Source organism: Euprymna scolopes, chromosome 3, assembly GCF_053919585.1.
Source record: "Euprymna scolopes isolate OS-2025 chromosome 3, ASM5391958v1, whole genome shotgun sequence".
In the NCBI taxonomy this organism is placed as follows: domain Eukaryota; kingdom Metazoa; phylum Mollusca; class Cephalopoda; order Sepiida; family Sepiolidae; genus Euprymna; species Euprymna scolopes.
The window spans coordinates 84,142,472-84,157,552 of NC_136484.1; the positions used below are offsets into that span (position 1 = coordinate 84,142,472).

Here is a 15,081-nt window from a genome sequence, read left to right on the forward strand (position 1 = left end):
ATGTTAAGTTTGGGAAAATGAGTTAAAACTAAAAAACTATACAAAATACTGTCAGGAACTCACTCAATATATATTACCGTGACATAGGCTGACATATATTCAGTGTTTTTTTAACAGTATTTTGTAGAGTTTTTTTTAGTTTTAACTCATTTTCCCAAACTTAATGTGTTTAACACAGTCTGCCGCCATTTGTAATTTTCAAATATAGCGGTAAACGCTGTGTTTTTCGAGACGAATAAACATTTTACATAAAAACACTAAAAATTATCCAGTTTGGTAGATAAAGTAACTTATCTTGCCTTTGATTATATTTGTTATACATTTGTTTTTGACAACTTTTTCGAATCTGTGTACAATAATACAAACCCAATAAAAACACTAAAAATTATCCTGTTAGGTAAAAAAGTAACTTATCTTTGAAAACATTTACTTGTTATATATTTGTTTTTGTTGATAACTTTTTCAAATCTTTGCACAAGTACAAACCCAAAGGGGGTACTTTTTTACTTTTGGTACCGCGCTATTTTAAAATAGTTTTTCCAAGTTAAATCTAAATTTCACAATATCTTTTTTTTTTTATTGGTATTTTTTAAAATTAGGTCCACCTCCACAATTTTCTTTAAAATGACTACTTTTAAAGGTTTTTTTTTGTCTATGCTGAATAAGAAAATATCATTTCAAATTTGCAGAGGCAAGTAGTTTTCATGATATAAAGACCTGTACTATGCACTATAATTCACTGGCAGCCATGAATAAACACCCCCAGCTCACCATATTAAGAACGGCTTTCAGAATAAACACCCCTAACCTCTCCATGTTAAAAATGGCTTTTGGAATAAATACCACCATTCTCCTCGTGTTAAGAACGGCTTTCGGAATAAACACCCTCAACCTTCCCATGTTGAAAATTGTGGAGGTGGACCTAATGTGAAAATTTACCTTTTAATATATTGTTAGTTGAAAGCACAGAATAGTTACAAAAAACCATCCCCTCCCCATGGTAAGAATGGCTGAAAAAAATAACGCTCGTCTTGGTAGAAACTTCTCTGTACTTCACCTAACAATTTCTTTAACAAAGAAAAAGCATTCATATTTTCTTATATAAAACAACTTCTGTATAAAAAAAAGTGTACTTTCAATTTGTTAAAAAAGGTTTTCTTGAAAAAAACCCAAACAAAAAAAATATAACCTAATAATTTATGGTAAAACAAAAGCAAAAATAAAACATTAATCGACTAATGTATACAAATCGAACCTGCAACACAAGTAGACCATCAGCTGACCTTGCATATACTAGGATTATAGCCTCAGGAAAGCCCACTGGGGATGAGTGTAGGGTTCCTTTCCATGTGTGACATGGCACTACAAACATCTTAATATTATTCAACTGTTGATGGAGCAGCCGCTCTAAGCGCTACCAAAAAGTTAGGGCTCCTGTACTACCAGTCGGGAACAGCAGTCAGGAACTGTCAATCCGGTACCCACAACCCATCAGACGATGGTCAACCCAATCTTTGCGGACAGACGCTACACTAGATGATCTGAAAGCCACCCCTTCTCAGGTGCATGCTATCATAAAAAACCTTGACACTTCAAAAGCATGTGGACCCGATCTCATCCCAGCTGTGCTATTAAAAAGTAGCTCTAGTTCTCTCCAAACTTTACAACAAATGCCTTAATAAATCTTGTTTTCCTGCCTGCTGGAAAACTGCTTCTGTAGTACCAATTTTCAAGAATTCTGGCAAAAGAACTGAACCAGTAAATTATCACCCCATTAGCCTCCTCCCACTTTTCGCCAAAATATTTGAGACCATAATTAAACAAGCTCTAGTTCATCACCTTACAGATGCTAAACTTCTGACTAACCAACAATATGGATTTAAGTAAGCTCGTTCCACAGCAGACATCCTAACTGTAATCTCTGAGCGTATATACCATTCACTGGATAAAGCAGGGAAGGGTAGAGCGGTAGCTCTAGATATATCTAAGGCTTTTGACAGGGTATGGCATGAAGGTCTTCTCAGGAAAATCAGATCATACAGTATCACTGGAAGAATACTTAACATAATTAAATCCTTCTTAGATAAGAGAAAAATCCAGGTTGTCTTCGATGGTCGTACATCTAAACAATATGATATAAATGCAGGAGTGCCTCAAGGTCTATCCTTAGACCTCTATTATTTCTAATATTCATAAATGACCTCCCTGACAAAATTGTCTGTGAGATGGTTATATGCTGATGACCCCACGCTCTATAACAGACACGACAGGAAAACAAATGAACACATATCTAAAGAAATGGCAGAAATACTAGAGAATGACCTCCAATCTGTAGTGGAATGGGGACAAAAATGGATGGTCACATTCAATGCTGCCAAGACTAAACTTGTTTCCTCCAATAACTACAAGAAACCTTCTCTACCACCAATAGCAGTGGCCAAAGACTCTTTATCTGAGAGTACATCTTTTAAATTCCTCAGCCTAACGTTCACAGGAAACATGAGTTGGAACAATTTCATTGAGAGCATTGCCAGGACCGCTGCAAAAAAGGTAGGTTCTCTCTACCATGCTAGAAAGCTACTAACGCCCAAATGTATCCTGTACCTCTATAAGGCCACCATTCGCCCATGTATGGAGTATTGTTGTCATATTTGAGCTGGTGCATCTGTTACGAGTCTCCCGCTCCTAGACAAGGTTCAAAAGAGAGTCGCCAATCTAATATTAGTCCTGAACTGTCATCTAAGCTTTAGCCTCTGTCACATCGAAGAAATGTAGTATCCCTCTGTCTGTTCTACAAGTACTTTAACGGTGAATTCTCCGACAAACTGCAAGCACTTGTACCCCTCGACGTAAACACCCCCGACAAACAGCAAAATCCCACCCCTTCACAGTAGAGATCCGTAGATGTAAGAGACCTTCTACTTCAGTAGTTTCTTCTTCAGAACTGCTAGACTTTGGAATTCCCTTCCGTGTTTCTGCTTCATCAATTGTACTGACGTGCAGAAGTTCAAGTGCAACGTGAACCAACATCTTGCTGCCCAACTCCCCACCTAGTACCCCTGTAGCTTATATTCCTGATAGTAGCCCCTACATCAAAGTGGCAATGTGCCTTGTTTGGGGTAAAAATGTAATAAAAAAAAATTAAAAAAAAACAATTTGAAATCTTCTCTAACAGGTGTTTAACAAACTTAAATTGAAGAATTGAATTGAAAAAAAAAATTGATTTTTATTAAATATGAAATATTTCTCTTCAAGCTGAATGTTCTTTTTTAAGTCCTTCTTGAATTTCTTTCATGAGACGCAGTACTAACTCTTCCTGGTATGGAGCAGCTACACATTGGATTCCAATTGGGAGATCAGTTACGCCAGTCATCAACTAAAAAACAAAACAGTTTGAATTGTGTATTTTGGAAATATTTTCAAAAATTCAATATAAAGAAACCACTAATGTAATTTGCTAATATGGAAAGAAAAATGTTATAAAATAAAAATCAATAAATGAAACAATTAGGAAATGTGAATCTAAACTCTAGAACTTCATTAAGAATTTTCAGTTTATATCGTAAATCATTTCCAGATCACAGAAATGCAAATATTTTCAATTTGTTGAAAGTGATGCAGCAGAGGAATTGGGTTCCTTTGGAAGATTTCTAAAGTAAAGAATCATAAAAGACATTTGATTGAAAAGTAAAGAAAAAATGTAATTTACAATTTACTCACAATTTTGAGAAGGTTCTCTGCAAAATGCTTTGGTTTGTACTGAGCATGCAATTTGGAATCAGTTTTAGTCACTTTTGTCACAGGCAGAACACCAGCTGGGTAATCAAGCAGGTTATAAACTAATGTATAAGATGGACTTCCTGGAACAGAAAAACAAATCATTAAGACTAAGTTAGTTATGAACTTTAAATATTGGAGAAAATGGCCTAAAAACCTTAATGAGGCAACAATGTGTCAGCTGTCAATATTTAAGTATAGATACAGCTTTAGATTGGCACCATAGTTCTGTAATTCAACTAATAGAGGTTTCAAAATGCAACATTTTTCATTTGTAAAAAAGTTAAAAAGTGGGATTATTTTCCTAGTGGCAAATTTGGATGTCACACATCTATTTATGTCAGTCATATTTAAAACTCAAATGTGAGACAATGTTTATTTACCATTTTGTATGTATGCTTAAAAAAATAAAAAGGAAATGGTTTTATGCAATAAGTTATTTTAAAACAGTGCCAAGCAGAATTCAATCAATGTTAATCTAAATTCCATGAATTTATTAAATTTAAAGACACAACTGCATGTGTGCACTTAATAGTTATAACTCTAGTTGATCAGTTTTTACTTGAGATTTGAACAATGTTAATATTAAATCATAAGTTGATAAGTAAACTCTGTGTCTTTGATCTATTATCATGCAATGTTTTAGTAGAGATCAAAGACATGCATGGCAGTTAAAATAAACTAAGAATTATCAGTTAATTCTCAATTCTTTTTATACATTAGCAAAAGAGATAAAAGAGAAATAAAAAAAGCTTACTTGGCTTACAATAAATGCACCAAAATATTAAAACCTAACATTGAATGTGGATATATGAAAGATAGACTTATCAATATGTGCAGAGGCATATCAAACATAACTGGTATGGATGCAGCATCAACCGATCACATATTATTTCAAAAACACTTTGACAGATTAATGTGGAATAGAAGAATGGTTGCATGTCATAGAACTGGTATGGATTAAAAAAGGGATGGATTTGGCAAATATGTCACTTCAACGGTCAAAGCAAAAAGTAAGAGGAAGTGGGCATGCAACTCATGCATTATAGATGATCAAAATATGGTCGACAGCGCCATTGTTACATGATATGGGATGTCAAGCTATTTAAATTTTTTCCATCCTTATTTTCTGATTCTTATAGTGTTAAAAGTAATAGGATTAAGCCTTTTAGTGTGATTATCATAAAATTGTGACAAGTATATCACTTTTAATAGCAGATGGTAGTACTCGTGCATTAATGGCTGAAAACGGCCTTGTTGCCTCATGTTCATGATATAATGGGGAATCCCCAAATGTATAGTTTTGTACATGAACATTATTGCTGTAATCTTGGATCGAATTCTGTAAATATTTCACATATTTTCAAGCTGAAATACTCTTGAGTATTGGATATGGTGATTGCTGATAGCAATTCAGGGAGTGAACTGGTTTTGAGAGCTTGAAGATAGTGAAAGTGATGATGATTTGGGGTATTTACAACCATACAGAGTCAAATAGAAATGCTTGTAATAGAACAAGGCGAGTGGGCAAGGAAGGGAGCTTGTGCTAGAGAAAAAACTAGAGCTCGAGTAAGAGGATAAATAGGTTATGGAGAGAGTAGGCAGTCGGGTTAATTATGATGTGTGGATAATTGTGCTATGAATAAAGATGATGGTTATGAAAGCAAACCCACTAATTAATGTCAATATTTTTGATGAATTTTGGAACCTGAATCACTGAATCAAATAGATAATATTTAGATTCTCAGAGTCTTATTCACCACCACCCTCTCACTTCCTGAAGCAGAAGACCCATTTCGATAACTGGAGCTGTCACAGTTCCCGAAATGAAAGCCTTCTTCTCATTGTCATTCTTAATGGGACTATGTAGAAAAGGCAGAAATTGAAGATTTATTGAGCCAAATAGTGGGTGAATGAAACTCCTGGATATGAATAGATTTTAATTATGTCCTTTCTTTGTTGGGCATACAATGATAACTATGTACTGATAAGGACATGATTGATTATTCAAAATTGGTCCCTTGTTTGTCATATTTAATCAGATGTTCTATCCAGGCAGGCAATTACCTCTTGATGAGGTGGCCAATAAAATGGATGAAAGAATGAAGATTTATTCCTCCATTTTTATTATGACAAGAAATGCACACATTCTCTAAAGAAAGCTAACTTTGTTCCATTGAAGAAGTTCATTCAGAAGATGTATATTACTACTGGAAAGGTATAATAGGCCTGTTGACTCAAGGTGTAGATGCACCATGGTAGGTTGGTTGTTTTTGTTTTATGGTATATTGGTACTACCATTCTGGGTCAGAGTGGACCTGGGAGCAATGGTAATTAAAGGGTGGCTCCACACTGCCCAAAGTTCATAAGCTGGGGCCTCACCACTGGATATAGTTTAAGGTCATATCCAGGACCGGCACTATGGTAGGGAGACAGGTTTCAAAGATTTACTGAGGGACATTTTCCAACAATCATTGGTGAGAAAACGTTATAAGAGAGTAAAGGATGATAGAAAACAAATGTAACACAAGTTTCATCAATATGATCGTGTATGTTGTATGATGCTTTGAAAGATTTGCATTCTAAAATATTACAATTGTTGTAATCTGGCCATGTTGAAATCAGTTTTGAAAATAGAACAAGGTAGGACACCTTACAATTTACTTAGTGATATCAATTTTGCAATTTTCATGACTGCACAATAAATTCACCAACTGACGTATATGTGCATGAGTTCATTAAAAATTTAAGACAACTGTGATCATAACATACAAATTAGTTGCTAAAAAATATTTTTAGCATATAAGTAGAATTATATTAAATTGTAAAATACATATTGTTTTGGCATACAATGAAAGATTAGGTTTATAGAGACATTTTAAAAGTATGTGCAAAAAGTAGTTTTTCTACAAAAACAAATTAGGTCGGAGAGATTCAAGAAGTTTATGAACTAATAAAGTTGTGAAATATTGAACGTTTTTAATTTGAAACTTTAACTTTACCTGTAAAAAACATTTTGTCTTTGACAGCTGAAGCTGAAGCTAGAGCTGGGCAAATAATAGCATCAAGTTGTTGGGATTGCCAAGCATCTTGGAATTCTTTGCAGTATTGCTGATAAAGCAAAAATGAAACATTTATTCAGTTAAAATTTCATGTGGGAAATTGTGTTACAATTTTCATCCAAAATCACAATGCTGTATAAAAAAAATAATAAAGAAAGTGTGTGTGTGTGTATATATATATATATATATATATATATATATATATATATATTTAAAGTGATGGTTGTGTTGTTCCAACGAGAGAAAAAACTGTATATTTAAAACGTGTGTGTACGCGTATATATCAAAAAGAAAGAAAGTCATAAAAAAATCATAAAAATCTTTGCCAAATGGACCAAAAAGCCCCCTCCCCTCGAAAAGAACTTAACTCTAATTGGACCCCACAACACGCTAACCATTGGCGACAAAAGTCTGAGACTGACATTTCTCTGAAAAACACACTCACAATCATTAGATGTAAAATGTTCTCCAGAATAACCCTTCACTTAAAAAACCTTTATATAAAAAGAGAGCTGTACAAAGCTTGAAATGCGTTATAAAAATATTTTAAAATAAAAAATGATAAAAGACTGAAAAACCCACAATTGTTGATGGCTACACTCTTTTAAGTATATATATATATATATATATATATATATATATATAATCTGGGTAGTTTTTCTTTGTTTATATCCGTTAGAAGCGCTGAGTGAAATTTGAAGGATAAAATATGTATAAATACTTTTGAAGCCAAAAACTGCAACATGAAATTTTTTCTATAAAATAAACGAGTGTTTCTTTTTTAAGAAATATATTTCGAGGTTGACTCCTTTGTCAATCTTTTTTTTTTTCTCTTTTTCTTCGACGTAATGTAGAATGGAAGATAGTTCGATGAAGAATCCACGTGATGTTGTTAACTGCAGGGTTTTTATGAAGCCGGATAGGTGACGCGTGGTCGCGCATTTTGAAAATCTGGGTAGTTTTTTTTTTTTTTTTATATCTGCTAGAAGCGCTGAGTGCTTTCTCAGTTTCCTCGTAACTCCTGAGTGCCAACTTGAATTGACTAAAAGTAATGGGTTTTTCTTTCTGGATTATCACGGTGATAAATGGCTTGAAATCACTCAGTAACCCTTTAAGGGCCATGAAGATTAACAGACTTGCTAATAACTTCACCAGACATTTTTAATGAATTTGCTGTTGTTTCGGCCCTTATAATAGAATCTGTAATCGTCTCGGCTTCCATACATTTTAGAGATGTCAGTTCAGTATATAAAGAGATAATTTGGAGTTTTCCTTTCGATAAATAATGCTCTCTTAATATGTTCAATGCTTTGCAACCATTGTTCAGGCCTTCTCTCATATGATCTGCATTAATTCCGCAAAGACAGTTGCATTATTTTCAATAAAGTCATTTCTGTTTTCAGGTTGTGCCTGAATTACATTGTGTAACTTTTGGATTTGTAAATATCCTAAAAATTTCACTTGCCACAATTCAAATTTTGATTCTGATCCATCAAAGTAAAATCTCACGCCGGGTCCATAATCTCTTGAGTTGGAAGCCATGTTTAGTTTCAGAAGGGTTTCTGATTGGTAGTTATTCTCTACAAGTCTTGGAGATGACGAATTCTCAGTACAGCTGTTTGTGTACAGATTCCCAACTTTATAATTTTGCAACCAAAGAGCAAAAGATCCTTCTCGTGTTGACACAAGGAAAACATTCAGGTATTGAATTGGTGTTGATTTTCAAGCTGACTTCGAAGATGTGAGGTGTGTTGGAATTGAAACTCCCAGGCTAACTCGATTGTCACCTTTTAACTCTGATAACTGGAGAGTGACACAGCCACATCACTTCCTGTTTCTTATATTTTTCTTGCTCTTTTCTGCTGAACTCTCAACCAGTCAACATGTAACCAAGAAGCGCTCCTGACTAACCCGTCAGCCTCTCATCAATCACAAGTAACGCTACTCTTTTCTCAAAAAACTCTTATTCTTACTATCTATATCCTTATCATTTCTCGTGTAAATTTATGTAAATAAATCTACATTCTTTCACTCATATATATTGGTATGTTTCTATCTATATCCTTATCATTTCTCGTGTAAATTTATGTAAATAAATCTACATTCTTTCACTCATATATATTGGTATGTTTCTATCTATATCCTTATCATTTCTCGTGTAAATTTATGTAAATAAATCTACATTCTTTCACTCATATATATTGGTATGTTTTGTCATCATTATGCGACCTTTTGCTTCTCAATCACTTACCATTTAATTCATTTAACTACACACGAGGACGAGATCATCTATAACATAAGCAGGCCATCCTGTACCTTCTACAAAGTGGGCGACGAGACCCACATAAGCTGTGCCCTCAAGTATTGAACCGTCTGAATTTGCATTTAGAGAGTGCTGGCAATGATTCTGTTGTCATAACTTGGATCGGTAGAGAGCATAAGTTGTACAGCGGCACATCTCTGATCTCGCTCGTTGAACATTGTGTCACTTTCAGACATGATAGAAGGCTCCTAGTGCTCTTGGGATTTATACACAACTGGTAGATGGTTTGCAACAAAAAAAGAAAACCGGTTTTCATCAAGTGGAATTGAGTTGCCTTTGCTTGGGAGATAATTTTATCATTCCATCCTGTAGATGTAAGGGTAATACGGGCTATATTTAGTTTAATTTTATAGGGATTGGAAAGGAGATTGCAACTTCTTGTAAAAATTCAGATGCCTCCAATTTGTGTAAAATTTTAACAATAGGAACTAAACATCAATTAATAAATATTTACCAAATTTCAATTTCTTTAAAGTATTTTAAAGGGATTTTAGTAGGTGTAATATGGGCACAAACTCTTATTTGACAATTCAAACTTTCAAATTTGCATTAAATTTAATCCATATTCATTAGATTCTCTGAATTTCAACTTCTTATTCAGACCTATTAAGCTTAAGCCTTAAATTTTTGGACATTATCTAGAATAAAAATCATGCAATGTTTAATCAACATTAGAATAAGGATTCTAGATGTAAGTTTTAATATCATTATATCTTGATTTTAATCTTTGTAAGTGGACATAAAAGTAGTGTAAAACTGCTTTTCCATTCATTTTATCTGTTTTGGAACTGCTATGTGTGTGTGTGTATGTGCGCACGGCAACTCATTCTGTGTCAAATGTTTTTTTATTTATTTATCTTAAATATTTTTTTATAAAAGATCTATTTTTTTTTTTTTTTTACATGGGCGTAACCATTTATCAAAGCCAGTGACCACTCGAGGATAAGGGTTAGGAGTGTATAGTTGTCAATTGGGCAATATAGTAATCGTTAGTAATGGAAATTCGATAAATTTGTTAACTTAAGTGGAACGGCTCATCAAGAACTTGTTTACGTTGGACTTGAAGGCAACAATATTGTAGTCAGCTGGAAAGCAGGAAAACGGAAGACAATTCCACAGGCGTGCAGTTCTAAGAAAGAAGCTTTGTTTATGGAATCTATGTTTAAGTTTAGGCACAGAGTGGGGGGAATTATTGATAGTGTTTTCAGCTAGACAAGTGTTTCTTGTGAAAGTTTGGCGAGGAGGGACCATAGATTGAAGCTCAGTCAAGCACTTGCCATGAGAATAATGATAAAGCAGAGACAAACTCGCAACATCTCTTCTGTGAGATAGAGGTTGCAGGGAAGAGAAAAGGACATATCCTATGAGGCTACGAAGTCTATTTTGAACTCTATCAAGGCAGGACAAGTCTTTTCTAGCAACTCTTGCCCAGATGTGGCAACAGTACTCCATCCTTGGGTGTACCTGGCTCTTATATAGATAGAGAATTGCATCAGCAGTGAGATATCTACTGGATCGATAGAAGGATCCTACCATTTTTCCAGTGGCCTTGGCAACAGATTTGATGTACGTGTTTCATTTAAGATTAGGAGTAAAGGTCAAGCCCAGAAGTTTGTCAAAACATGAGGCCTCCCCAAGACGAGAACCATTCATTTTAATTGATGCCAGATGGGGATCAGAACGTAGATGATGTAAAGATAGAAGCTTGGTTTTAGATGCATTAAAAGTAACCAGCCACTCTTTTCCCCATTGTACCACGTGCTCAAGATCAGAGGAGAGAGAATCAGAGAGAACTTGGTCGTTTACGGTCTTAGATGTGCTACCATAGATGGTAATGTCATCAGCATAAATGTCTACGAATGATGTAAGGATGTGATTTGGAAGATCATTAATGTAGATCAAGAAAAGAGTTGGGCCCAGGATGGATCCCTGGGAGACTCCAGCATTAATACTGTGAGCTTCTGATTTTTGCCCATCAACTACTACTCTTATGAACCTGTCAGAGAGAAATAATTTAATAATTGAGAAGACATTTCCTGCTATGCCATAGCTTGAGATCTTGAAGTAAACCTTTATGCCAATCCCTATCAAAGGCCTTTGATATGTCAAAAGCAATTGCCCTAGAAAGGTTACCTCCGTCGAGAGATTCACTAATCCTATGAGATAACTGTAAGCACATCTGCTGTAGATCTAGCAGAACGGAAACCATATTGTGTGTCATTAAGGTTATTTTTGCTGAGATGGTTGATTACTTCTCCATTTAACACAGATTACTCCCCACATTTCTTTCTAACTGAAAAGTTCTACTTCTCCCGCAGTCGTTTCTTTCCAGTGTTTTCTACAAATGTCTAATGAAAATATGAAAAATGGAAATGTTTCATACCTTTTTGGCAGATCCCAGTTTGTACCAATCTCTTGTTGATCTAAAAAAAAAAGAAAGAATATAATTACTTTCAGGAATTTTGTTGAATCATTTTAAAATCTTTATATTTCAGGTTAAATCAAATAAAATAAAAATTCAGCAACATGCAAAGATTCATTTTTAAACATTTTCTCTCCTCATCTGAGTTGATCAAGATTTTTTATTGATAATAGATTTCATTAATTTATTTATTACAGAAGAAATTTTTAGCAGAAAATCATTTTTAAATAAAAACTTTTATCCCAATCAAAATACATATTGTTTAAGTAAAGCTACTCTAGTAAATTTTCAAAACAGTGAAAAAAAAAAATCTGAATTTTTATAAAGCATTGCTTTCTGTAGGGAAAAATACTCTTCAAGCAAGTCAATAGCTTGATAAGCATTAATTGAATTCTACTGCATCAGAATCAATAGTTAAAAGATGATATACATAAAAATGAGATCGTTAATTGAAGTTGTATGAAATTAGAGTTGTGTGAGCAAAAGAGTTGAAGAGATCATAAGGCAATGTATTCACCATTTTGCATTTGTCAATAAAAAAGTTGACTCAGTCAATCAGAACAATAACATGCCAAGTTATTTGCAACTCTTTTAATGCAACAAAAACTCTGCAGAGAGCAGATTCATTCTATTTATACAGTTTGGAAGAGTTCATATCTTGTGCATGAGTGAGTTCCCACAACACTTACTCAAGCACTCTGAGTAATGTAATTCCAGAATATATGTAGTCTATCTCTAAAACCAAAGAAAGAGTTTGTGAACAGACAGGAATTATAACTTATATTATAAAACTCTACATTTACTCATTTTCTTATGACTCTAATCGAAATAGATTAAAGTAATTAAAAAATAACTATAACTCAAAAAGGTAGAGGGCAGCTCTATTATCTAGTGCACTCTCTTTAGTGAGAGGATACTGATTAGTTTCTCAGATTATTTTTTTTAAATTTCAAGAATTAAAATGCCCCCCACCCCGCCTTACACACACAATAAAAACAATCTCATATCATATCTTGCTATCTCTTCAACACCGTCATTCTCAAAGTTATGTGTCCCCTTAGACAATTTAGGACAATTTTTTGAAGATGTAAAATTAAGAAAACTTATATGATTATTCACCAATATTACATATTGCAAGTTCCATTCTATATTATAACTAATCATTTTTACCATTATTATTGCAGTTAAATATATTGGTATTATTAGAAAGAAAGAATTCCCAACCGTTATGTTGACTGCATCTCATTTGCATATTCCCCCCAACTCTTGTTACCTCACATGACCATCAATAAATAGCAGGAGCAGTCATTCTTTTTATCCTTTTTCTGAAACAGATGGCGCGATGTACATGATCAGGTTCATCCTACTTTTTAATCACTTAATCTTTAAGATAAATAATTGGTCTCATAATCTGCTATTCATGCTGGGCGTCTTTGTTCGCAGTGCGACTGTCATATAGGTTCTTCTTCAGGAACTTCATCAACCTCCTCTTCCTCTGCTGGCAAGGAAACTCTCCATACGTCTAAAATTTGACATGGCATTCCATTATCTGCCACTTGGATTTTGGAGAGTGCTTCAGTTACCTCTTCCCCAGCGGTCACAACAAGAACTGGGTTGTTTCACCCACACCACTGTACCAACCGTAATTTCCGCGTGTGCCTGTTCCACTCTCTCTGTTACAGCCAATAGATGTTGCTATTTGTATGTAAAAATAGATTGGTGTGGCACTGACTTTTCATCTTGGCCAGTCTTCGGTGCCATATTATACCAAAATATAGCTTCTTGGGGCGAAATTTGGCTTTTCGATGCCACAGCTATTATAGTGCAATTGTGCCTCTCTATAATTCCATTATCACTTGGGTAGTATGCAGCTCTAAAATATAGCCTAATGTTCCCCTTTACATATAAATCTTTAGAGAAAAACTTTTGAGTGGAAAGACATAGCGTTATCCACCAACACCTCTTCTACTGGCTCCCTTTCCGTAAACACCTCCACCTTCAATACTCACTCCTCCTATTTCCGCTAATACCCTTAATGTCAGGCTGCTAGCATTACTCCATATTACTTCTCGGCTCCTTTTGATATGCCATTCTTCTTTTACAGGGCCTATTTTTTCTCACTTCTGCAATGACTTCTTATATCATGAGCAGTACTTCTTGATCATTTGCATCCTCCCAACTGTCTGTATCCATCTGCCTTTTAATAAACTGCATGCAGTTCGCAACCATCCAACTGTAGGGTAATGGCCAACCAACTTTCCACATGCAGAGAAAGCCCTCTCTTGGTCAGGCCATCTTTGGTTTCGGGGATCTCATTTCCTTGTTCAAACATCAACTTTCCTGCCTTATTGCGCTGTAGTCTTAATTCCAAAGTCATTCCATTTTCAAATGACTCTGACAGTTTTGCTGTCAATCCATATGTTTTTACATGATCTCTCACCCTCTTACAGTCACCTCGGTTTTGTCAACTAGTACATCATCAATGTAAAAGCAAGTACCACATAATCTTTGGCCAAAAACTGCCGTTATGATTTTCGGTGCAGAATTCAATCCAAATCTTAATCCAGTCAAACAATAAACTTAACCTTTATACTCTACCAATTGGTACTGCCATAGCTTTTTGTCTACATGAATTTGTAGGCCAACCTTAGGTCCACGATTTTAGTTACTTGTTCCATTCTTCTCCGTGCCTCATAACTTCTTCACACACGTCGATTCCATCTTTTTTGTGACAAGCTACATACTCATTTAACTCCTGACCTAACTTTCTTCTTAACAGGTTGGACGATGGCCATGAGTGGAAAAATTCCTCCAACCTTTCCTGACCACGGTATCAATATTCCTTCATCTATCCACCTCTCAATTTTCTTCTAAAACTATGACCTTATAACTCCTGTTAGTGTGCTTTTGTAGCAGCTAATCCGATTTGTCAATACAGGTGATTCTGTCGTCCATCACCACTCTACTACCCATTTATCACCATTAAAGTAGGCCCGAAAGTCCTCATCCTCAATCAGACCTGGCTTGAGTTTTGACAGTTGGATGGTATTGCTCCTGGTTGCACATGTCATTCTTGGTGCACTCCAACTGCCAAACTTCACCTGGCCTTTAGCAATGGTAGCTCCTGCCAATTGGTCTATCACATCCAGGCCCAGTACCACGTCAGTTTCTGCAATAAGCCTATTCAGTACAATCACTTTTAGTTACAGCGGCATATTCCTCACCAGAACATTTCATTTTTCTGCCATTACTGCTCTAATGTTGCTGGTTCCATTCCAAGATTTGGTGAGATTTGTAGTAACAAGATTTGTTGTACATCAGGTTACGACAAGATCTCTAGCCCTCTTCTCATTAATAGTGACCTCTCTCTGTGGCAACAAACTCTCACATGCCTTTCCAATATAAAAGGGGTAAATACTGGTGCAATAGCACCCTTTACTCGTTCTTGATATCTGAAGCATTTACTGGTAAATCTATGATTTTGTTTCATTAATGTT

The 15,081-nt window shown here is 34.9% G+C and overlaps 1 protein-coding gene across 5 annotated transcripts in view; it reads right to left on the reverse strand.

The window, feature by feature from the left end:
- Nucleotides 1-3,206: 3,206 nt before the first annotated feature.
- LOC145256707 (vitamin D3 hydroxylase-associated protein-like) overlaps nucleotides 3,207-15,081 on the reverse strand; it is a 181,992-nt gene continuing 170,117 nt past the window's right edge. For all 5 annotated transcript variants that reach the window (XM_080115598.1, XM_080115596.1, XM_080115599.1 and 2 more), the window contains 4 exons: nucleotides 11,546-11,585; nucleotides 6,780-6,888; nucleotides 3,721-3,860; nucleotides 3,207-3,376 (listed from right to left, as the gene is read on the reverse strand). In XM_080115598.1, coding sequence (XP_079971724.1) covers nucleotides 3,251-3,376; nucleotides 3,721-3,860; nucleotides 6,780-6,888; nucleotides 11,546-11,585 — 415 coding nt within the window. In that variant the 3' untranslated portion in view covers nucleotides 3,207-3,250. The remainder of the gene's footprint in view (nucleotides 3,377-3,720; nucleotides 3,861-6,779; nucleotides 6,889-11,545; nucleotides 11,586-15,081) is intronic.